Source organism: Python bivittatus, unplaced genomic scaffold, assembly GCF_059951505.1.
Source record: "Python bivittatus isolate LINGU-HERP-01145 unplaced genomic scaffold, Pbiv_v1 ctg000440_np1212, whole genome shotgun sequence".
Lineage (NCBI taxonomy): Eukaryota > Metazoa > Chordata > Lepidosauria > Squamata > Pythonidae > Python > Python bivittatus.
The window spans coordinates 3,702,072-3,727,501 of NW_028277063.1; the positions used below are offsets into that span (position 1 = coordinate 3,702,072).

At 43.6% G+C, this 25,430-nt stretch overlaps 2 protein-coding genes across 5 annotated transcripts in view; both read right to left on the reverse strand.

Annotated features, from left to right (window-relative positions):
• On the reverse strand, positions 1-15,176 carry LOC148215705 (membrane-bound acylglycerophosphatidylinositol O-acyltransferase mboat7-like). The gene is made up of 9 exons (XM_088142392.1): positions 15,164-15,176; positions 14,973-15,017; positions 8,744-8,824; positions 7,783-7,912; positions 6,658-6,784; positions 6,401-6,557; positions 5,040-5,400; positions 4,314-4,499; positions 1-3,186 (listed from the first exon to the last, which is right to left on the reverse strand). Exons 1-9 carry the CDS (start codon positions 15,174-15,176, stop codon positions 2,805-2,807), a joined length of 1,482 nt encoding a protein of 493 aa, XP_087998518.1. The 3' UTR covers positions 1-2,804.
• The window catches only part of LOC103059060 (membrane-bound acylglycerophosphatidylinositol O-acyltransferase mboat7-like), a 24,279-nt gene continuing 7,615 nt past the window's right edge, over positions 8,767-25,430 (reverse strand). For 2 of the 4 annotated variants that reach the window (XM_088142669.1, XM_088142671.1), the window contains exons 5-10: positions 24,643-24,769; positions 24,387-24,543; positions 23,026-23,386; positions 21,987-22,172; positions 14,973-20,860; positions 13,644-14,569 (exon numbers count right to left, since the gene is read on the reverse strand). In XM_088142669.1, coding sequence (XP_087998795.1) covers positions 20,479-20,860; positions 21,987-22,172; positions 23,026-23,386; positions 24,387-24,543; positions 24,643-24,769 — 1,213 coding nt within the window. In that variant the 3' untranslated portion in view covers positions 13,644-14,569; positions 14,973-20,478. Of the gene's footprint in view, positions 8,825-13,643; positions 14,570-14,972; positions 20,861-21,986; positions 22,173-23,025; positions 23,387-24,386; positions 24,544-24,642; positions 24,770-25,430 lie in introns of those variants that run through there. The other 2 variants (XM_088142668.1, XM_088142670.1) reach the window with 2 other exon arrangements.

Below are 25,430 nucleotides of genomic sequence, written 5' to 3' on the forward strand. Positions count from 1 at the left end.
TTCACTTTAATACAGTTCTTTTGAAAAGTACAGCAACTTCACGAATGAAAGTGTGGACAACTGTTTGAAGCAAGGCTTTTTGGAAGTTTAATTATTGTACATGGTACACAGTATCAATCTGACCATTCCCCCTTACGAATATATGAGCTCTCTTTCTGTTTTCTGTGCCATTCACACTTTATATTCTTCAGTGCACATTTAAACGCTGTTGGGGTATGAGGGTTGTGTGTGAAGCAGCCCACAGGCTTTGATAATGAAGGCATGAAGTGTCCCTCAGAAGATCACACGTATCCTGATGGGGTCACCCTACGACCAGCCAGATGGCGTATCTGAGATGGATTCAGCTTGGCAAAGGAACGGTTCTGCTGGCGTTCAGGAGGAGGAAGGTGGCCTGAACAGGATGAAAGATCTGAGCGGGGTGGATTTGGTTTGAGCAAGACAAAAATGGCGATGAATACTGGTATTGGTTCGATTTATTGAACGAGGCGGGAAGTGAGATGGCTGAAGGAAATAAGAACCGGTTTATAGGTTTGAGATTTGAAAGATGACGACTAGCTCTTTGGGAAGAAAAAGACACCTGAAATCCAGCTCTTTGTAGTGAGGAACGGGATAAACTGTTTGTCTGATATCTCTGGTAACTCTGTGTTCATGAAGACGTGGAGACCAGGCTGTTCCCCCAGGCCAGGCTGTTAGTAGAACCCACATCTATGGGGTTTGATTGGAAGATCATCTTTTAGGGGCCTTGGCTACATTGTATTGTTATTTTCATAATGTTATGTTTTTTTGTAGCCACTCAGAGACACAAGGCGGAAATGGGCAACTATGTAAACTCTAAAAGTCAGTAAGTTACCTGAATAGTAATTTTTTTGGTTCTGCAAATTAAAATCCACCTTTCTGGATTTCCAACCCACATACGTATATGTATATTCAGGCTATAACCCTGAATATACTTAAATATGCAGTATTTCCACCTTACCACCACATTAATAATTATTAGAATATTTTATAAAACCATACCATACAAAAAAAAAAGATTATTTTCTTCAACTGGTTTCAATATATAAATTTTTTGTTCAGGTAATAGACCATACTTTATACCATTTTTTTTCTTAAATGCTCCTACTAGATCTCACCAGTATTTCTTATTACTAATCTAGCAGCTATTAATAAAAGTGCTTTTTACACGCTTGTATTCTTCCCAGTAAATAATGAAAAAAGTCCTAAATATTTTTCTATATTTTTGTTAGTAATGAATGCATTCTCTGGAAAAGCCATATCCCCAAATAAACAGTCCTATGTACTTGTTTTAATAATGCATGAAATTATAACAGTGAGATGATGGTAACAATCTGAAATCTTCAAGGTGTTTCCTGGAAAGCTACTCAGGAGAAACCTTCAAGGCAGGTGGAACCGCCCCTTGCTCTGGAGAAACTTTGCTGGTTCAGATCCTTCATCCAGCCACGTTCGCTGTAGACAGCGTCCCGTTCAAACAGGGACCTCTAGCTTGCCATGAGGTCAGCCATCACATGCTCTTCAAGGAGCCAAAAGTCTAGGAGGACCCCCAAATTCCATAACGAGCCTAGGAGAGTATTTGGCTTTCAAAGAGACATATATAATTTTCATATATTAAACCTATATTGAGTAAATCTATTATCAGTTTTAAGGATGGCAGCATATTTTCTAAAAATACAGGTAGTCCCTGACTTACGACCATCCATTCGGTGACCATTCAAAATTATAACAGCACTGAATGAAGGGACTTATGACCCATCCTGAAGTTACAGCCACTGCAGCGCCCCCACAGTCACATGATCAAAATTTTGGCACTTGGTAGCCTGCCCACAATTATGACTGCAGGGATGCTTCAACTCGTCCCCACCTGCCTATCTCCCCCCATCTATGCCCTTTTGGCCCCCTGATGGCTGCACTCCACCACCCCAGCTGACCTCCATGTTCTTGCTCCCGCTGCTGACGAGGCGTGCCCAGCCTGGCTACTGGGCAGGGCTGGGGCTGGGCTTTGCACTGTGGGGGGCGGGGGGGAAACTCAAAACAGCTCCCTTGCAAAGAGCTCCTGGATGGGGCAGGGCTTCGTGTCCCCCCCAGCAAAAAAAAAAAACGCAGGGTGGCAGGGAGCTTGGAGTGCAGGGTGGTGAGGGTGACTGTGGCTGGGCGGGAGCAGCTATGGCTCCCTGGGGTATGGCAAGCAGCCTCAGAGCTGTGCGGTTCTGTGGCTGCTTGCCGCCCCGCAAGGCAGGGTGCAGGGCAGCCAAAAGGGTAGATTGGGAGGAGGATAGGGGGTCCCTTACCTTATTGAGACTTGGGGCTGGGAGGGACCAACCCTGGAATGGCTTGGATTGGGGTGGATACTCGCTTAATGACCAGCAATTTTCGGTGAACAATGGCAGCGGGGAGTGCCGGGATTGCAGTCACTAAGCGATGCAGTCACGTGACATCTCACTTTACGACCGCATCACTCAGTGACAAAAATTCCAGTCCCAATTGTGGTCGTAGGTTGACGACTACCTGTACTGTTTTACTTAAATATTTAGCACTATCTTAATATTTTCTAATTTGACCCACCATCTATTTAGACCTTCCATTATTAAAGACATCATGCATTTAAGCTAAAATGCTTTCACAATTTGAAATTTGGAATTTCCTTCCTTCATTATGATGTAAATATAGCCAACTTCTTTTTGAGGCCATTTTGAATTTAAACAAAGAACCTCCCCTTTATTATTCCCAATCTGAGTGCCATGGGAGTGTTCCACACAGTGTGCATAAGACAACAGACCACCATCTTCTCATTCCTGCCTCTGGCGGTTCTCCGGAGTTCCACCTTTGCCCTTCAGGGAGCCCCTATTCCTCTGGGACCCCAATACTTTCCCAACCACAAAGAAACCCACTGCCCCCACATGGACACAATAATACACTGAGCGCCAGTAGCGAATAGTACCCTCAAAGGTGCGCAAGTGAAAACCCACACACAGGTAGTCATAAGCCATCATCTTCAGGAACCAGTGTATCCAGTCACCAAAAACACGGCCAGACAGGGAGAGGTGCCGCAAGACCCCACTCTCCATGGCCTCCTCAGCTACTAGGCAGAATGGGATGGTAAGAAAACTGAGGTGATACCCAGGGCACAGTCCATGCCAGTAGGCGGAGATAAACATAGTCCAGGCAGTCCTGAAAAAGAAGGGGCCGTGTCAGTCCCACAATCTTCCTCTCAGGCCAATTCAAGCATCCACCTATCTCAGAATTCTTCACATGTCCCATAATCATTCCTGACACTGTCATGGCTCTTGTTAAATCGAGCTCAGTCTTTCCCAACCTACAGAAGTGTTGGACGTCAACACCCAGAAGCCCCCAGTCAACTCTCCAGAATTCAGGAATGGGAAATGAAAATTAACATAAGTAGAAGAACTAAGGTTGGGAAATAATTATTGGTGCAACTTTCAGTCAATCCCATAATGCTTTGTGAGTTCTCTTAGGTCCACTTATGTCTTCTGATGTTCTCTTTTTTCAGTTACAGGTTGCCGCTCCTGTCCCACCCCAAATTTATGTGCTTATGCACATCTTCCATGCACGGTCCATATTAACCCTCTGTTTTATAATCATCCCCGTCAACTACCTCATTCTTCATCCCCTTAATTCATAGTTGCTCCATACTACTGAAACCAGTCCTCATATTTTTGCCCCACTGCTACATTTCTTATGGCTGCTTCCCCCAGTTCTCATTTGCCTATTCATGTCAGACCCAGTCAGACCCACAATCCTCTACGCCTGCTTGTGCAGCTGTGTAACTATCTGGGTTTGAAAGAGAAAAGGTGACTTGAGGCAGATGACCGTTACACCTGTCAGCACTCCCTTAAATCACACGAGTGTTAGCCATGCAGGCCCAGAAGAAGGTGCGGCTTCTGTAAGAAGGGGCTGACAAATGTGATGCTCTGCATCCCCTTTTCCCCTTCAGATCTGCATCCCTGAACGGCCTCCCATGCTTACCTTCAAAACAACCAACCGCTGTCTAGAACAGTGTTTCTCAAACTTGGCAACTTTAAGATGTCGGGACATCAACTCCCAGAATTCATGGCTGGCTGGGGAATTCTGGGAGTTGAAGACCACACTTCTTAAAGTTACCCAAGTTTGAGAAACACTGGGGTAGAATCCTTCCTTCCATCTTCCCCATAAGACAGTTTACTAAAACCGGCTTTTGCGTCGATGCGGGTTACATCACACCTCACAGTATATCTTCACTCCCAGCTCTTGCCTGCCCTAATTGTTCTTTTATTTTAATCCACTATCACTTGACTCACCTCATGGGATAGGAGCGGAAAGGCGCATTTTTGCAGGTGTACTCTGTCAACCACCACTGGACAGTCATGTTCCAACAACGAATGCCGTCTTTCACCTTCACACAAAATTCTGTACCATACGGATCAATATTTCTGATTGTCTCATAATCATAGGCCACAATGGGTGCTTCCCCGTCAGCTGATCTCCTTGTAAAAGAAGAGAAAGAAAATCCTTTTTGTATTTTTTTACCTCTGGAATTGACTACAGATATGCATTCTACATTGGGCTGACCAGAAAGACTGCCTGAAATGTTCAGTTAGTACATAAATGAAGAAACATCTCGTGTGATTTGAACAGCTGATCTTCTGGATAGGAAAAGAGTGCAGATCTCTTATATAAATACCTGCATGCTTATAGTCCATTATCCACAATCATCCAAACCAGGAAGAACCATATGCATCCATAGAGCAGGAATGCTATCTCCTTCCCATAAATAATGCTTTTCTAAATGTAGGGTTCATTCACACAACCCCCTAGCTGCACTATGAAGATGTCTTAGGCATCGAAAGCACAGCAACATGTTGCTGATTTTGTTATTAGGCACAACAGAAATCAGCTGATGGGACAGGACAAATTATGCTCATTCTTTTGTGCCATTAAATTAGCTGCCAGAATGGATCCTTAGTCCACTGCATACTGGAAAGGTAATTATCTTAGACAAGGAAGAGAGCGGGTTCTAGACTCACGGGGTTAGAGATTCATATTCCACAGTGGGTCCTCTGCCTGGTCGTGAATTGGCCCTGGTTGGATACGCACCAAGGCCAGCAGTAATGCAGGCACTCTCAGCGCCATACCAGGTCACATAGTTGCGCAAGCGGAAGACAAAGGAGTAGAGCATCGCGTAGAAAAGGCGAAAACAAAGTCCTCTCTCATAGAAGGCATCACTTTCAACATAATTAGGGGGGAAGAAGTGGGAGACAGCCAAAAAAGAAGTTGCAAAGACAGGGATCATTATTAATCTGTAACGCAGCGGCTTCCATGTAGGAATAACGGAAGGATCGGGCTGGTTCAACCAATCATGATATGTACGATAGCGATAAAATAGGACTGGATTTAAAAAACACACAAGAGAAACAATACAACAAACCAAGATCAATGAGACATATCTGTCTAAGGGAAGATGCACATTTTGATAATTTAGGACAGCTCTTTCCATAACCAGGTATCCTGCATAAATGTCAGCATCACTTCCCCTAATTCAGAGCCAGTATCTTGGTTGGAGATTATGGGAGACAGTATCCAACATATTTGGAGAGCTTCTTTTTTCGACCGGCTCTGTTAAGGTTGTGTGTGATTTGGGAAGAATGCAAGGATCTCCTGGTTGCACAACTCTGGGGTTTCCTGCAGATTCTGGCAACAGAAACATAATCAATGGTCTCTTACTTTTTGCTGTCCTGTCCTGCCCTCATGTCTCCAGCAGCAGCATATGGCCATTCCATGCAATTCTCACAAAACAAAAACTAGTGCTAAAAGTGTAAAATGTGGAGTCCTTGGGGTTCTCTGAGCTTGGTTCTTTTCTTGCAAACATTTCATTAGCCGGGTAATGAAACATTTGCAAGAAAAGAAACAAAGTCAGGGAACCCCAAGGACTCCACAGGTCAACCCTGAGCTACACATATTCACCTCTAAAGCGTAAAAATAATGAAAGACATACAGGCTAGCAGGAAGAACAGCCATTTTTTTTCTGATAAGCAAGGTAGTTTCAAACACACTTCTGCACGCTTACACACAATGACCAGGCACAATGCCAAGATCCACAGACGGCTGACGTGAACAGCAGACGCGAGGGAAAAGCTGGGGTGGGCTTTATTCTTTTCACCTTGGTCTGATCTCTTAGCTACCTTTTCCTTCAAAGAGAAACTATACCAGGAAGAAGATGATCTTCAGCCAGGGTCTTCTCTTATTGATGCTTATATATGCGGTGAGAAGACACCAACATTTTAAAATCTCCACAAACCCACCGCTCATAAGGCTGTCAAAGGGAAGATGCATCACAGGTGTTTATACCTATAGGCATATTTCACTTTCTATTAGGTAGCTCGCCTACCTGTCATGAGCCCCACATAGCAATAACTGTAGCACAGTATCTCCACCAGTCCTGGCATTTGGGGAATCACACCAATCTCTGGAGACCTGGGGCACGATGTCACCTCCTGCTTCTTCACCTGAATGAATTCTTGCACCTCATCGGCTACGCTCACCATCTGGGAGACACCAATTAAAGTATGAGATAAATGACTTGCTTCCCCTTAACCCAAGAACTCTTACCCTAGCCTTAACCAACCTCATCTTAGCTCCGGCTACCTTAAGGATGAGCAAAAGTTGCACAGCCTTCGTGAAAACTGTTGTCTGGGGATACTTGAAGGAGGTAAATTTGTGGAAAAAGAACAGGTAGGAAAAGGTCCATCCTAACGTCAGATGGTGGGAATACCTATTTTAAAAAAGAGAACATGTAACGATTAATAAATTATCTATATCACAGTTTTAAGTATGTGCTTCTGTACTGACTGTCCCACTTGTATTGACCTATATTCTAACCAAATATGCATTTTCAGAGGATCCAGAAATCCTAACGTTAAGGTGGGGTTCATACATGGGCTACGCCATAATGTGTATTGTTTGGTCTGGTTTCTTTCATTTCCTCCTTCCCAGCAAGGCTTTCTGCGCTCTCACTTCAAAGTTCACTTCTATCCTAGGAAGAGAACAGGAGGGAAAAATAACTCTTTTCTGGGCTTCTGCCACGCCAGCCCCTTTGTTAAGCTGCTCTTGCTCACGTCTTGATCTCTTCTCCAAAACTGCATTTCTTTCCACCATCCCCTTCGCTCAGCAGATCTGTTTTGGGCCGTACTTGGTCCTGCTGGATTTCCAACTTTCCTCCCCCTTGATACAGACAGCATGCCAGTCCATGCATACAAAAACAACTTTAGGGATTCCCAATAGCTCCTCCTCCTCCACTACCTAATGCTTCTGCTTTCTTACGGATTTGTAGATGCAAGGCAGGTGTTTAATTAAACGCTAAGCTTGTCAGTCTCCATGTGACACCAGGCCTGGTTTGCCCCCCGCCCGCCAAAACCCTTTAACCTTGAGACCTTTGCATCATCCCAATTCATCATGGCAACTCATCCTGACACACAGGCCAACATCCAAAGAGCTACCAGCTCCTTTCTCCAAAATCCCTGCCTCTATGTTTCTTAGGCTCTCTACTAATTACATTTATTAGAATTTAGAACTAGGAGCATTGGGAAACCAAATCCCATTTTTGCATTTAAGACTCAGGTCATTTCGCTGCACCTGACCTGCACGCTACTCTTCTCTTCTGGACAACCAAAGCTTTCAAATCTTCCCAGCCTCTCACGTACAAACAAGAAAGTATATCGATCCCTGCAATATTCTGCCAGTTCAGATTTTTTTTTTTTTTGGTCCCTTTACCTTGGTGAGATTTTGATGATAAGCCATGTCCCCAGGATGGTGACCAGGGAGTGAATGGTGTGGATGCCACAAGCAGCCAGCATGAGTGCAAGTCCCGCAGCAGCTGCTCCGTATTTCTTGACCTTGAAGCCTACAAAAAAAGAAAAAGAAAAGAAATTTATATCATCAAGTATCCACGGACCAGTCTGAGAGTTTAAGGCTGTGGGTTTCAAAACTAGGAACTAAGTACCAGCCAGATTTGCACAACAGGTTTGTTCTTGCAAGTTTGGATTTCTTTGGGTGGCTTAGCTGGCTGGGAAACCCAGAGAGTCTGATTAGTTAATGGTTCAGTTTATTATCTGAAATAATAATCTTTAAAACTTAGAGACTGCAGAATTCATGGGGAGAGCTTGTGGCCATCCTCAGTCTTCATCATCCCCTTTAAAAAAAATCTGAGTACCTGGGATGGGAAAAAAAATCTCTCCAAGTCCTGACAATCCACTGCTAAGCTCAAGATGAAAGCAAATAGGGTGGGCTCACATGTTATAAGAAATGATAATATGATTATGGCCAGAATGTGCTCTGTGTGATACGAAAGCAGCCATTATGGCCTGTGAACCAGGCTTTATGGTTTAGCTTGATGTGGTTTATTCAACAAACCTGGATGGAAGACCTAATACTTTGCATAATGCGCGAACATCACCACTGTGGCTTAATTAGTTAACCATGGTTAAAACAAGTCTTTGCTGAGTATGAATAAATCTGGCCATACTGTAGTCTCATCTGGAATTCTTATTATTGCCCCCTTTTCCCCAGAACCAGCCCCATCACAAATCCAAAGAATGATCCTCCATCGTCCAAGCTCCTGTATCTCGGCAGAGCTGCTCTCTGAAACTTGCTCGGAGGCTCCGATCAGGCAGTCCTTGAAGGCATAAAATTCAGGACGGTTTCCTATGAAGAGCGTAGTGATGTCATCACTCACCCCTTTTCTTGAAGAAAAAGCCAGTGGGAATAGGGATGAAAAGGAATGCCATGTACACAATTCCATCAGATGAAACCGTATCTGCCAAAAGACACAGAGTGAAGAGAGTTATGTTGATCGAACTCAGAAATGCTGAAGGTACTAGACAGAGGACCACGAGCCACAGCATTGGCCTTAAGAATGATTTTTCCGAAGTGGAAAACAGGAAATGATGGACTACACGCATGCATGATACAGATGTACAGAACAGGTAGGTCAACACTGGTCTTGCATCCCTGGTCTTACATCCAATGACTTGGATCTTGATGGACCTATGAAGGATAAGAGGCTATTATTTTAATGCACTAATGCAAAATAGATTCAAACAGCCATGCTGCCTCCCTCCCCTCCCAAATCTTTCAAACACAATGTGTGGTTAATTTCATTTGCTGCTAGAAAAGGTAATGATTAGCTAAAATCTTTGAGTTCCAGGTGCCTACATTCTTCCACCTGTGTGATTTTCTTGACAATGCTAAGAAAGGAGTTGCCATCATCTACTTCTGAGATGATCTTCAACTTCCTTGGCTAGCCTACAACCTATAGAGTAGAGTTTCTCAACCTTGGCAGCTTGAAGATGTATGGACTTCAACTCCCAGAATTCCCCATGCTGGCTGGGATTCTGGTTGAATTCTGGGAGCTGCAGTCCACAAGTCTTCAAGTTGCCAAGGTTGAGAAACACTGCTATAGAGGCTAGCCAACTTCCCAGTCTAGCCTACAACCTTTCCAGCTGAGCCTACATATTTCCTGGTTATCTTCAAAGGCTAACCAGGGCTGCTTCTCTACAGCTTTTTGCAGTCAACCAAAGTAAGCTAGTTGTTGCCACCTCACTGGGTGAGCAAGGCAGTCAGTGACACCAATTGTGACAAGAAGAATTTGCAACAAACACTGCAGTCGCAACTGGGAAAAACTAAGACAAATCATTCAAGACTCAAGCGCTGATTGATTGTCCCCCCTCCATCCCTCTGGTGGCTCTCAAACCAGCAATGAAATCTAGGCAGTTCTTTTTATCACGTCATCTTCAAGCCAGCAAAAGTTCAGCATCTCCTGTTACTAGACAGAAGTACGCTTCTGCTTGCTTGGAAATCGTCTGGGATTGCTTTTAACAATGAATCAAAAGGATAATATATGTTATAATAATAAGGAAAGGGAAAAGGGAACACTAGCCAGGGAAAAATGTGCATTTTGAACTGAAACGTTAGCCTGAAGCACACCTTTGGCAAGACAGATGAGTTTGTTCTTTCCATATTAAGCTCAGAAATATACTTAAAGGTTATTTAAAAGGAAGCACACCTGTTTATCTGATACGTCTTGCTTCTTGGGACTGGTGAAAGACATTTGGTTGACCAGAGCAGGAATACGGGATGCAAGTTAAACGTTTTGGACAGTATAGAAGACATTTTCACAATAAAGAACCAGAGTATCCCAAGCCCTAGTTTTGGGCTTTAACACATGTTAGATATCTTTCTTTTGACTTCGAAACTCAATTATTTCAGCAGAAACATCTCTTCTTGGATTAGTGGACTCCTCACAGATTATTTAATAGAGGTTGGCTGTCCTCCTTTCTATGCTCGAGATGTAATAAATGTGAAGAAAATTAGGTACTTTATGGGTACAACTGCTCATAATTCCTAGTTGGTTAGATATTATTACTATGGTGAACCAGGTTCTCGGAAGGCAATTAAGTATCAAAAGTGTCAGTTGGGAATCTCTTAATCTACTGTATTAAGAATTCTGGATATATCATGTTTGGAGAGTTGCAAAAAAGGTAATTATGTATTTGTTTAACAATTCCTGGGTCCCAGACTCTAAACTTTTTTCCCCCCTTCTATAAGTCATATATAATGTTTGTTTGTTCAATTGTTCGTTTTAAATTTTTTTGTTCAGTTTTATTTCTTACTTTTTTTTAGGATTTTGGGGAATTCTCCCCTTCTGTGATTTTTTTTTTTTTTTTAGGCATACAGCTTATTATGTAGTTGTTTAGGGTTTTTTCCTTATCGCTTTTTCTATAAAAGTAATATAGTTATACAGTTTTCATATAATGTGACGTATTACTAGGTAATGCTTTTTAAAGCTTTTAAAGCTCAATCAAATTATTCTTTTTAAGAAAGTTATAAGGGGTGCAAGGTAGGAAGAGAGGGGAGCAGCGAAAAGGGAAAGGGACACTGCACAGCTAATTCAAGGCGAACTGCCAACAGCAGAGTTTGAGGAGGCTACCACAGCCTACAAATTAAACAGATTTCAAGATTGCAGGAGGGCTACCAGCAGCAAAAGTCTCCTTCTGCAGCTCCTAGAAATGGATTGTCCTTCTCTAGCTCACATTCCAAGTTTGTCCGTGTACAAATGCTTTCTTTTCCTGATGGTGTCCCCGCCTGTTGCAGCTGGGATGAGAGAGAACATCTTGAATGAGGTGGGTGGCATTGGCAAGAAGCATGGTCCTTTCTGATTGTCCTTCTGCGCATGGCCAACTAGACAGGGAAGATCTCTTCTTCAGGGCAGTTTTTTTTTTAATAACAGCATTCACAAAACCCGCTGGAAATTACAGATATACTCCCTAGCCCACTATTTCTCAGCCTCAGCAACTTTAAGATGTGGGGACTTCAACTTCTAGAACGCTGGCTGGGGAATTCTGGGAGTTGAAGTCCATATATCTTAAAGTTGCTGAGGCTGAGAAACACTGCACTAGCCAAATCGTTTGCCCATCCAAAAGTAAGGCAATCAACAGTCCAGGAAAAGGAGCTCATTTTAAAATGCCTCCCACTTCACAGAACAATTTATGTAGATTAGAAAAGTCCCAAGGTAATACAGTGGTACCTCTACTTACGAACTTAATCCGTTCCGTGACTCTGATCGCAAGTCGAGTTGGTCGCAAGTCGAAGTAAATTTTCCCATAAGGTTCAATGTGATTACCGTTAATCCATTCCGGCATACGCTGACCACGCGGCAGGGCAGAAAAATGGCCGCGGACCACGTGGAACGGGCGGAAAATAGCCGCGGACCACGTGGAACGGGCAGAAAAATGGCCGTGGAGCACGTGGAACGGGCGGAAAATGGCTGCGGACCACGCGGCAGGGCGGAAAACCAGCCGCGGACCACGTGGCACGGGCGGAAAAATGGCCGTGGACCACGTGGAACGGGAGGAAAATGGCCGCGGACCACGTGGAACGGGCGGAAAATAGCCGCGGACCACGTGGAACGGGCAGAAAAATGGCCGTGGAGCACGTGGAACGGGCGGAAAATGGCTGCGGACCACGCGGCAGGGCGGAAAACCAGCCGCGGACCACGTGGCACGGGCGGAAAAATGGCCGTGGACCACGTGGAACGGGAGGAAAATGGCCGTGGACCACGTGGAACGGGCGGAAAATGGCCGCGGATCCGGTTCATAAGTCGAGGCGAGTTCGTAAGTAGAGGTCAATTTTTGGGGTCGGAGCTGATCGTATCTCGAAAAATCCGTAAGTAGGGGCGTTCGTAAGTAGAGATACCACTGTACTCAAAATATCTCAAGGGATACGTCATGAACAGCTGTACAACCACAGAGTGATCCAACCAAAGAGGATTCATCTCAAGGTAACCCAGGTTGAACAGAGAGAAGTCAATATGACTTGAGAAAAACAAAAACAAAAAACAGATATTCCACATGCATCCCCTTCCTTCCTGAAGCTTTCATAAAAAGCTGGGATCTAAAACCGTGCATCACCACTGCTGTTTTCGTCTCCGTTTTTGTTGTGTCATTTTCTCTTTCACTTTCTGATTCTTGTAAGCAGGGCTAAATAACCTAAAGCCCCAAATCAGCATATAACCCCCTTTCTGTAATTCCGACAGCTTCCTCTAACCACAGCATCAAATTTCAACAATACAACAACACCCATTTATAGACATTTTGTTGTATTTTCAGTGGAGGTGATAAGTTACTAAAATTGTTTATACTTCTTGTGATGGTGAGAAGTCATTTCTTTATATACAGGTAGTCCTCGACTTACGACCACAATTAGGACCGGAACTTCTAATGCAATCCTTAAGTGAGTTGCACCAATTTTACAACCCTTTTTGCTACAGTCGTTAAGCAAATCACATGGTCGTTAAGCGAATCTGGCTTCCCCCATTGACTTTGCTTGTCAGAAGCCCCCTGGGAAGGTTGAAAATGGGGATCACATGACCCCAGGACATAGCAACCATCATAAATACATGCTGGTTGTCAAGTGCCCAAATTTTGATCATGTGACTGTGGGGACGCTGCAGTGGTCATATGAAGACCAGTCATAAGTCACTTTTTCCAGCACCATCATAACTTTGAAGGGTCGTTAAGCGAATGATCATAAGTCAAGGATTACCTATATTTCTTTTCTTTACTATACTCTTTGTTTTCCAGTTCTCTATTTTTTCTTCTTCTTGTTTTCTGCACCTTCTATTCTTTTTATTCTTCTATCTTTCTTTTAGTTTGTATTAGTTTTTACTATTGTAATTATAATCTTTAATAAAAGTGCTATAAAAAAGGGGGGACACAAAAACTGTGTACTTCAGGGCTTCTCAAAATTTGTGTGCTCTGATCCCCTAGAATAATAAGTGAATTTGCATTACAAACCCCTCTACCCTCACAAATAAAACTTACCAATATACTAGATGTCATAACAGAAGTCATCAACCAGCCAGCCCTAGTAAATTCCTTTTAAAAGGAAGGGTTGATAGAGGAAAAAAAAAACATAAATCCTGTGTAATGGTCACCTTCCATACCTTGTTTAGGATCGCCGACTTCAGCTGAAACCAGTCCTGGAGATTTCCCCCAGCCCTGTGGAGCTCAAATAACTCAAATGACAAAATAGAAAGCAGGAATGGAACAGCAGGGATGAGCAAAAGTGTTTACATAACATAAACATAGATAATATTTTCATCAATGCTGGATTGCAAGCTACACAAACAATAAGAAGAATGTAAGTACTAATGAAATAATATGTAAATGATAGTAACTAATGTTATACAATGGAGATGATGGAGAGAAAACAGAAAGTGCAGATTAATCTACTCATTTTCTCTAGGATGCATAAATGGTCTTCATGCAAACCTTGGCAGGGGACATCTTCCTTCCCCCAACTTGATCCTTCCTTCCACCCCCACATGATCTCTTGGCAGAGCCCAGTTGAAGGTGGGCGGGGTGGCAGGAAAAGAAGAAAATTATTCAGCGTCAAGCCTGGTTTTTTTTGTTTGTTCGTTTAATCTATGTCTTAAGCCTTTGCTATCTTGTTAGCGTCCTGCGCATTATTACTCTTCTGCGAGAGAGAGCGGGGAGGCGAGAGTTACATTTGCCTGTACCATTTGCCTGTAGTCATTCCAGGTGACTACATTCTTCCACCTGTGTGATTTTCTTGACAATTCTAAGAAAGGAGTTGCCATCATCTACTTCTGAGATGATCTTCAACTTCCCTGGCTAGCCTACAACCTATAGAGTAGAGTTTCTCAACCTTGGCAGCTTGAAGATGTATGGACTTCAACTCCCAGAATTCCCCATGCTGGCTGGGATTCTGGTTGAATTCTGGGAGCTGCAGTCCACACGTCTTCAAGTTGCCAAGGTTGAGAAACACTGCTATAGAGGTTAGCCAACTTCCCGGTCTAGCTGGTCCGGTCCTGGTGCGGAATTCAGTCCGGAAAAAGAGAGAAGGGGAGCAGGCTAGCTGTCCTCTCGCTCGCTCTCAATCCACAGACGCGTGTGGGCACGCATGCAGGTGGATAAACAGGTACTGTATGAGCGTCCTCAAGAAGGCTAGAAGACCATCGAATGCCTTTCTCTTTTTAAACCTGAAAGGCACAAATGGCATCGATCATCTTTGAAGGCTGCTGCTCTTCTTCCTCCCGCTGCAGCATCAGCGTACAGCGACTTAATTAGCTCCGCTGCCCGAACAAGCCCTCGAGCCACGCCAGGCGAGGAAGCGAGCGCGCGCATTCGAACCCTTTGATCAGCTACTTATGGAATGCCACCCAATCGACGCTTTTTTTGCGCCACCAATGGGACTCTGGGAAATGTAGTCCAGAGGAAGCCAGACTTGCGCTACCCTTGGGACAAACTGACTTGAAAACCCCGGGGGCCAAATATCTTGGTACATTTGCCTGTATAGGGGTATCAGATGCTTTCACAGCCCTAGGCTGACCTGCTTTTATATACAGTCACTTTTGACAGGAATAAGTCTTTGATGCAACTTACTTTTACTATGGAGTTGAGAACTCTTAGTGCGCAGAATGCTCTTCCCTCAAAAGTGCAAGACCACCCAAGTTTCTGTAGCCTTGGAAAGGACAAAGTGCTGCCGTGCTCCCGATTCCTTGTACCAAAGCAAACAGGACAAACCGTTGACTCTTATAGCAATACCGTACAGAGGTGCCCACTGTCCCACCTACTGGGCAGCAACATTGTATACAGGGTGAAAAGCAAGTTGAGTAGCGCGAACAGCTTCCTTCTCTAACACTGAGAAACGTCCCAGAGATTGCCCTCGTTAGGACTTCAGTATCTGCTTAATGGTACCCTCAGTCCTGGAGAGGCCGCCCATAGGTCATTGGATATATATCCTTGTATATTTCTTGCTGCGTCAATGTGATAAATGCATACATATTATCAGAGCTGAATGATGGTTGACAAAACATTTGGACGCTTTATCTCACGGGGAATGTAAAGTGTTTTTTGGGTGAAACTGGGGTCACTTTTGCAGCTCAATACGTGAAGACCAATTCTTTTGACAAGAGGACGGGCGTTACCAGCTGGTTCCTGAGGGCCAATGTGCTGGGTTGTGGCCCTCAGTCTGCACTCCTGCTCCAGGCAACACGAATGCTTTGTCTCCTCTACATCTTGTGTGCATACGACCGCTTGTGCTGTGCTCTTGCTGTCATGTGGTGTTGACAGTTGGGATGAATTATCATCAGAATCAGTTTTATCTAATACAGGCAACACCCTGGCTTGGCATCATTTCACAGACATGGGTGGAAAAGGTGGCAGTCATTCCTGCAAGAGCTGAAGAAGGAAGCAGCACATTTGAGCCCGTACACAGAGCTTTGATACCCCACCCCAATTTGCACATGGCCCCCAGTTAGACAACCCCAGGAGTAGTGTAACCCTCAGATGGGTATTGTTTAAGTCACTGAAAGATCCTGACCTCAGCCACGTTTGTCTCTTGACCTTGCCTGAGGTGTTTCACCGTGCTCCCTATCTCCTCCCCATCTGTGCTATCATCCAGTGTTGCCCACTCTACGTTAAGTGATTGTAACTTGGGTTTGCTAACCATCACATTCTAGGACATCTCCACATAAAAGAATTCAGACATCCAAATGGGACAATTTCCAAACAGGTTTCCCCATGTTATTAAAAAGTTGCTCTGCAATTGTACATGCAACAGAGCTCTTCACATTTAATCAAAATCAGAGAACGGTCACTTCCTAGGATTCTGTCCGCAGACAGCATAATTCAAGATCAGAGAAGATAGTGGTGGTGGTGGTGGTGGAGTCTTGCTAAAGGAAAAGAAAATGCTGGAGACTTTTGGTCCTCAGCCCCTCCCAGATCAAAGCAGCCCAAGAACGTGCCCAGGTACTTACTTCATCTCCTCAAATCCTCTTCCATGGCTGCAATTATCCAGCTGTATCATTCCATGCATTTCATACTCATTGTGAGCAGAGGGAACACGGAAGTAGGAGGCAAGGCTAAGCATGAATTAATGATTCTTTTAGGAACTTTACCCCAATGTTGGAACCAGGGAAGTGCGTATAGCTGTAAAGATTCCACTTTAAGACTGTTCTTTTGAAAAGTATAGCAACTTCAGGAACAAAAGCATGAACAAGTGTTTGAAGCAAGGCTTTTTGGAAATTCAACTGTTGTACATGGTACACAGTATCGATCTGACCATTCCCCCTTACGAATATATGAGCTCTCTTTCTGTTTTCTGTGCCATTCACACTTTATATTCTTCAGTGCACATTTAAACGCTGTTGGGGTATGGGGGTTGTGTGTGAAGCAGCCCACAGGCTTTGATAATGAAGGCATGAAGTGTCCCTCAGAAGATCACACGTATCCTGATGGGGTCACCCTACGACCAGCCAGATGGCGTATCTGAGATGGATTCAGCTTGGCAAAGGAACGGTTCTGCTGGCGTTCAGGAGGAGGAAGGTGGCCTGAACAGGATGAAAGATCTGAGCGGGGTGGATTTGGTTTGAGCCAGACAAAAATGGCGATGAATATTGGTATTGGTTCGATTTATTGAACAAGGCAGGAAGTGAGATGGCTGAAGGAAATAAGAACCGGTTTATAGGTTTGAGATTTGAAAGATGACGACTAGCTCTTTGGGAAGAAAAAGACACCTGAAATCCAGCTCTTTGTAGTGAGGAACGGGATAAACTGTTTGCCTGATATCTCTAGTAATTCCTAATAGACTTTTTGCTGAACCAGGACTGAAAAGATGACCATTTTTGGATAGTACATAGGTAAAAGTTAGGCTATGGGAAGATTTTTTAAAATTTCTAATTTCTAATTCTAATTCTACTTTCTCCCAAAACTTGGTAAGTATAGGACATTGTAAAAACATATGCTTTTAAGAGGCATTGTCCTTATTACATCTCCAACAAAATACATGGCATGGATGTATGGCATATTTAGGTGCACCCGTAATGACGTATACTGTACTACTGCATTCTGGACCAGCTTTAGCCTCTGAGTGACCTTCAAGGGCAGCCCCATGTACAGCACATTGCAACAGTCCAAAGAAGATGTAACAGTCCGAGCAAGAGGTATGAGCAATGAGTAGCACCACCCTCCTCCAGAAACAACTGCAATTGCCACACGAGATGAACTTGCGCAAGGGCCCTCCTAGCCTGTCACATGCTTTTTATTTTTCAAATAACTGTACTGATTACAATTGGAAAAGTAAAAACTAATACAAACTACAAAAAATATGAAATATATATAGAGAAAGAGCAGGAAAAAAAGAAGTAAAAAGAAAAATTGAAAAGAATAAAGAAGTAACTTTCCCCTTCATCACAACTACAAACAATTTTAGTAAATTATCACCATCTTTTAACATACAACGAATGCACTCTTCTTCTCATAACTCATCTCTTAACTATTAACAAAATCTTAAAGCCTCATCATTCATTCCTAGTCAGCAAAAGTCCATTAAGAACTACCAGAAAAAAACTACATAACTATTTTAACCTTGATCAAATAAGCCGACTCCATATTACTTCCCCTCACTTTTAACAATCTAAGGTTTTAATGCCTTAAAATAATGTCCTCGAACTTGATTTCTTTTGATCTTCTCTTTGTCTCCTCTCAGCGAATCCTTCAAAGCTTTAACAGATCTCTTTTGTAAATCCAGTACCAAAAAAAAAAAAAAAATGAACAACTCTTCTCAATTAATGCTTGTATGTCCTTTTCAAATATCAAGACATAGATCAGTTTCATTTGTATATCCACTATATCACCTTTTTGCATATCAACCTTATAGCTTGTCATATTTAAATCCACATTCAAATCAATTTCAATTTTATCTGGTATAACTTGTTCTTCTTCTGTATCAGTGTTTGACCACCATCCATCTATGATGTTAGATATTCTTCAAATTGATTTCTCAGTCCATTAGTCCCAAATCTCCATAAAAGCACCCACCATCGAAATATTTTCTTCCATTTTGTACTCACATGTCTAATCTGAGTGTTCTTCTCCTTTAAGTAATCTTTAGTTTCCTCTGGTTCCCTCTATGTCCAACATTCAAAGTCTCTTCTTATCATACTATCTTTCCAGCAAACCAAAACAATCAGAATTTCCCACAGGAAGGCTTATTATATTTAATTCAAATTCTCATTTCAGAACCATCTGGACCCTTAGTCTATTTGTAACTTTCTAAAATCATCACTTTAAACCTCCTTTTGCTGTTTATTAAAAAAAACTATTTTTCTAAATCCTTATGCTAATCCAAATGCTAAACTTCTTTTGCAAAGAAAGAAACTCACCCAGTGAATGCAATAAAGAGTTGCCGTTCCGAAGGTTCTTAATGTTTCAAAAAGAGTAAAAAAAATATCCAAACATGATTAAGAGATGAGACTCAGTTGAGCTTTTTGTCCATAAAACAGGCTGCGTTACGACTATGAGCTACGATGGAATCCCTGACTCCTAGCCACTCAACTCAGAAGCTGATCGCAAAAACTTCTGTTCCTGCGATCTACTTACAAGGAGCGGCTATACGGAGTACACATGGGTTATCTCACGCTCTCTCCTTGCTCTGGAGAAACTTTGCTGGTTCGGATCCTTCATCCAGTCACATTTGCTATAGACACTGTCACGTTCAAAAAACGACCTCTAACTTGCCATGAAGTCAGCCATCACATGCTCTTCAAGACGGAGTCAAAAGTCTAGGAGGACCCCCAAATTCTACAACGAGCCTAAGAGAGTATTTGGCTTTCAAAGAGCCATATATAACTTTCATGTATTAAACCTATATTGAATAAATCTATTATCAGTTTTAAGGATGGCAGCATATTTTCTAAAAATGCAGGTAATCCCTGACTTACGACCATCCATGCGGCGATCATTCAAAATTATGACAGCACAGAATGAAGGGATTTACGACCCATCCTGAAGTTATGGCCACTGCAGTGCCCCCACAGTCACATGATCAAAATTTTGCACTTCGCAGCCCGCCCACAATTACGACTGCAGGGATGCTTCAACTCCACCCCACCTGCCTATCTCCCCCCAGCTATGCCCTTTTGGCCCCTGATGGCTGCGCTCCACAACCCCAGCTGACCTCCATGTTCTTGCTCCCACTGCTAACGAGGCATGGTGAGGGTGAGTACAGCTGGGTGGGAGCAGCTATGGCTCCCTAGGGTGTGGCAAGCAGCCTCAGAGCTGTGCAGTTCTGGGGCTGCTTGCCGCCCCGCAAGGCAGGGTGCAGGGCAGCCAAAAGGGTAGATTGGGAGGTGGAGAGGCGGTCCCTTACCTCACTGAGACTTGGGGCTGGGAGGGACCAAGCCTGGAATGGCTTGGATTTGTGGGCATGGAATTAAAACTGGTGCTACCCCTTTCTTCCCCCCAAAATAATGATTTCAGTTTTTCTTGTAAAGAAAAGCAGAAATAAAGTTTACTCACATGAAGTACTTTTCTTTCTTTTCAGAACAGCAGTTACAGTAGCAAGAAATAAATAAACAGCAAATTTAAACTATTAACTGGTTTATAAGACTAGGCCATACTTTACGCCATACTTTATCTCTGAGCTTAAGAGCTCAGACATGTGCTTCTTCTTCCTAGCATGGTGGAGGAGGAAGAGGGAAGTGACCTCACAGAGTCACCGCCTCCTTCCACGTGTCCATCTAGGAACACAGGATCTGTGAGTTTTGCCTGCATTTTTCCCACAGGATTGGGGTGGATACTCGCTTAATGACCAGCAATTCTCGGTGAACGATGGCAGCGGGGAGTGCTGGGATTGCAGTCACTAAGCGATGCAGTCACATGACATCTCACTTTATGACCGCATCACTCAGTGACAAAAATTCCAGTCCCAGTTGGGGTCATAAGTTGAGGACTACCTGTACTGTTATACTATTATGATGTAAATATAGCCAACTGCCTTTTGAGGCCATTTTGAATTTAAACAAAGAACCTCCCCTTTATTATTCCCAATCTGAGTGCCATGGGAGTGTTCCACACAGTGTGCATAAGACAACAGACCACCATCTTCTCATTCCTGCCTCTGGCAGTTCTCCGGAGTTCCACCTTTGCCCTTCAGGGAGCCCCAATTCCTCTGGGACCCCAATACTTTCCCAACCACAAAGAAACCCACTGCCCCCACATGGACACAATAATACACTGAGCGCCAGTAGCGAATAGTACCCTCAAAGGTGCGCAAGAGAAAAACCACACACACATAGTCATAAGCCCTCATCTTCAGGAACCAGTGTATCCAGTCACTACGGACACGGCCAGACGGGGAGAGGTGCCGCAAGACCCCACTCTCCATGGCCTCCTCAGCGGCTAGGCAGAACGGGACGGTTAGAAAACTGAGGTGATACCCAGGGCGCAGTCCATGCCAGTAGGCGGAGATAAACATAGTCCAGGCAGTCCTGAGAAAAAAGGGGCCGTGTCAGTCCCACAATCTTCCTCTCAGGCCAATTCAAGCATCCACTTATCTCAGAATTCTTCACATGTCCCATAATCATTCCTGACACTGTCATGGCTCTTGTTAAATCGAGCTCAGTCTTTCCCAACCTACAGAAGTGTTGGACGTCAACACCCAGAAGCCCCCAGTCAACTCTCCAGAAATCAGGAACGGGAGTTGAAAATTAACATAAGTAGAAGAACTAAGGCTGGGAAATAACTATTGGTGCAACTTTCAGTCAATCCCATAATGCTTTGTGAGTTCTCTTAGGTCCACTTATGTCTTCTGATGTTCTCTTTTTTCAGTTACAGGTTGCCGCTCACCTCCCACCCCAAATTTATGTGCTTATGCACATCTTCCATGCACGGTCCATATTAACCCTCTGTTTTATAATCATCCCCGTCAACTACCTCATTCTTCACCCCTTAATTCACAGTTGCTCCATACTACTGAAACCAGTCCTCATATTTTTGCCCCACTGCTACATTTCTTATGGCTGCTTCCCCCAGTTCTCATTTGCCTATTCATGTCAGACCCAGTCAGACCCACAATCCTCTACGCCTGCTTGTGCAGCTGTGTAACTATCTGGGTTTGAAAGAGAAAAGGTGACTTGAGGCAGATGACCGTTACACCTGTCAGCACTCCCTTAAATCACACGAGTGTTAGCCATGCAGGCCCAGAAGAAGGTGCGGCTTCTGTAAGGAGGGGCTGAGAAATGTGATGCTCTGCATCCCCTTTTCCCCTTCAGATCTGCATCCCTGAACGGCCTCCCATGCTTACCTTCAAAACAACCAACCGCTGTCTAGAACAGTGTTTCTCAAACTTGGCAACTTTAAGATGTCGGGACATCAACTCCCAGAATTCATGGCTGGCTGGGGAATTCTGGGAGTTGAAGACCACACTTCTTAAAGTTACCCAAGTTTGAGAAACACTGGGGTAGAATCTTTCTTTCCATCTTCTCCATAAGACAGTTTACTAAAACCGGCTTTTGCATCGATCTGGTTTATATCACACCTCATGGTATAACTTCACTTCCAGCTCTTGCCCGCCCTAATTGTTCTTTTATTTTAATCCAGTATCACTTGACTCACCTCATGGGATAGGAGCGGAAAGGCGCATTTTTGTAGGTGTACTGTGTCAACCACCACTGGACAGTCATGTTCCAACAACGAATGGTGTCTTTCACCTTGACATAAAATTCTATACCATACGGATTAATATTTCTGATTGTCTCATAATCATAGGCCACAATGGGTGCTTCCCCGTCAGCTGATCTCCTTGTAAAAGAAGAGAAAGAAAATCCTTTTTGTATTTTTTTACCTCTGGAATTGACTAGAGATATGCATTCTACATGGGGCTGACCAGAAAGACTGCCTGAAATGTTCAGTTAGTACATAAATGAAGAGACATCTCGTTTGATTTGGAACAGCTCATCTTCTGGATAAGAAAAGGGTGCAGATCTCTTATATAAATACCTGCATGCTTATAGTCCATTACCCACAATCATCCGAACCAGGAAGAACCATATGCATCCATATAGCAGGAATGCATATCTCCTTCCCATAAATAATGCTTTTCTAAATTTAGGGTTCATTCACACAACCCCCTAACTGCACTATGAAGATATCTTAGGCATCTAAAGCACAGCGACACGTCCTCATGACTCAGTCTTTCTCATGAAACCCCCAACCCATTGCTCAGGCTGCTTAACTTTGTATTTATCTGATCCCATATTCAAATGGTGTTCTCCATCTTCTTCCAACATTGCCCCCACGCAGATCAAGTCCTGTCCACTGGTTAAACCCATGGGTGTAGCCATCTGTCAAAACTCATATCCAGCTCCAGCCCAAATTAAGAAGAGTGACTGGTGGGGTTTTTTTCCTGCCTGCACAAAATCCACCACCGAATGTGAGACAGGTTAAGGAAAGTGAACTAGTTAAGGAAAATATATTAGGACATCCCCATTCGCTGGTTTTGTTATTAGGCAGAACAGAAATCAGCTGATGGGACAGGACAAATTATGCTCATCCTGTTGAGCCATTAAATTAGCTGCCAGAATGGATCCTTAGTCCACTCCATACTGGAAAGGTAATTATCTTAGACAAGGAAGAGAGCGGGTTCTAGACTCACGGGGTTAGAGCTCCATATTCCACAGTGGGTCCTCTGCCTGGTCGTGAATTGGCCCTGGTTGGATACGCACCAAGGCCAGCAGTAATGCAGGCACTCTCAGCGCCATACCAGGTCATGTAGTTGCGTATGCGGAAGACAAAGGAGTAGAGCATCACGTAGAAAAGGCGAAAACAAAGTCCTCTCTCATAGAAGGCATCACTTTGAACATAATTAGGAGGGAAGAAGTGGGACCCAGCCAAAAAAGAAGTTGCAAAGATAGGGATCATTATCAATCTGTAACGCAGCGGCTTCCATGTAGGAATAACAGAAGGATCAGGCTGGTTCAACCAATCATGATATGTACGATAGCGATAAAATAGGACTGGAATTAAAAAACACACAAGAGAAAACAATACAACAAACCACGATCAATGAGACGTATCTGTCTAAGGGAAGATGCACATTTTGATAATTTAGGACAGCTCTTTCCATAACCAGGTATCCTGCATAAATGTCAGCATCACTTCCCCTAATTCAGAGCCAGTATCTTGGTTGGAGATTATGGGAGACAGTATCCAGCATATTTGGAGAGCTTCTTTTTTTGACAGACTCTGTTAAGGTTGTGTGTGATTTGGGAAGAACGTAAGGATTTCCTGGTTGCACAACTCTGGGGTTTCCTGCAGATTCTGGCAACAGAAACATAATCCCTGGTCTCTTACTTTTTGCTGTCCTGTCCCGCCCTCACGTCTCCAGCAGCAGCGTATGGCCATTCCATGCAATTCTCACAAAACAAAAACTAGTGCTAAAAGTGTAAAATGTGGAGTCCTTGGGGTTCTCTGAGCTTGGTTCTTTTCTTGCAAACGTTTCATTAGCTGGGTAATGAAACATTTGCAAGAAAAGAAACAAAGTCAGGGAACCCCAAGGACTCCACAGGTCAACCCTGAGCTACACATATTCACCTCTAAAGCGTAAAAATAATGAAAGACATACAGGCTAGCAGGAAGAACAGCCATTTTTTTTCTGATAAGCAAGGTAGTTTCAAACACACTTCTGCACGCTTATACACAATGACCAGGCACAATGCCAAGATCCACAGACGGCTGATGTGAACAGCAGACGAGAGGGCAAAGCTGGGGTGGGCTTTATTCTTTTCACCTTGGTCTGATCTCTTAGCTACCTTTTCCTTCAAAGAGAAACTGTACCAGGAAGGAGATGATCTTCAGCCAGGGTCTTCTCTTACTGATGCTTATATATGCGGTGAGAAGACACCAACATTTTAAAATCTCCACAAAGCCACCACTCATAAGGCTGTCAAAGGGAAGATGCATCACAGTGTTTATACCTATAGGCATATTTCACTTTCTATTAGGTAGCTCGCCTACCTGTCATAAGCCCCACATAGCAATAACTGTAGCACAGTATCTCCACCAGTCCTGGCATTTGGGGAATCACACCAATCTCTGGAGACCTGGGGCACGATGTCACCTCCTGCTCCTTCGCCTGAATGAATTCTCGCACCTCATCGGCTATGCTCACCATCTGGGAGACACCAAGTAAAGTACATGACGAAGGACTTGCTTCCCCTTCACCCAAGAACTCTTACTCTAGCCTTACCCAACCGCATCTTAGGACGGCTACCTTAAGGGTGAGCAAAAGTTGCACACACTTGGTGAGAAGTGTTGTCTGGGGATACTTGAAGGAGGTAAACTTGTGGAAAAAGAACAGGTAGGAAAAGGTCCATCCTAACGTCAGATGGTGGGAATACCTATTTTAAAAAAGAGAACATGTAACGATTAATAAATTATCTATATCAGAGTTTTAAGTATGTGCTTCCGTACTGACTGTCCCACTTCTACTGACCTATATTCTAACCAAACATGCATTTTCAGAGGATCCAGAAACCCTAATGTTAAGGTGGGGTTCACACATGGGCTATGCCATAATGTGTATTGTTTGGTTTTGGCTTAGCATGGTTTGTTAAAACAGCGGTTTATGGCTTGGTGTATTAAGTGAACCCAAGAAACCATGACTTATTCAATGAGTCCCAAACCACTGGTTACTGCAATGTGTGAACCCAGCTGCCAGAGAATGGGAAAGAGGGCCAGGAACTTCCCAGATACTCACAGCCACACACAGTTATACAATGATCTTAGCTTCACAAACTGTGTATACATGGTTCTATACAATTTCACACAAGCTTTTTATAGGGTCTGGTCTGTTTCATTTCCTCCTTCCCACCAAGGCTTTCTATGCTCTCACTTCTATACTAGGAAGAGACCAGGAAGAGGGAAAAATAACTCTTTTCTGGGCTTCTGGCACGCCAGCCTCTTTCTTAAGCTGCTCTTGCTCATGTCTTGGTCTCTTCTCCAAAAGCTGCAGTTCTTTCCACCAGCCCCTTCACTCAGCAGATGTGTTTTGGGGCGTTC

Excerpts from the sequence above, each read along its gene's own strand:
- LOC148215705 (XM_088142392.1), bottom strand. Across the intron at positions 6,558-6,657 it reads AACTTTTGCTCATCCTTAAG|ATGGTGAGCGTAGCCGATGA; the intron begins GTAGCCGGAGCT and ends GGTGTCTCCCAG. Across the intron at positions 4,500-5,039 it reads GAATATGAATCTCTAACCCC|GAGATCAGCTGACGGGGAAG; the intron begins GTGAGTCTAGAA and ends TTCTTTTACAAG.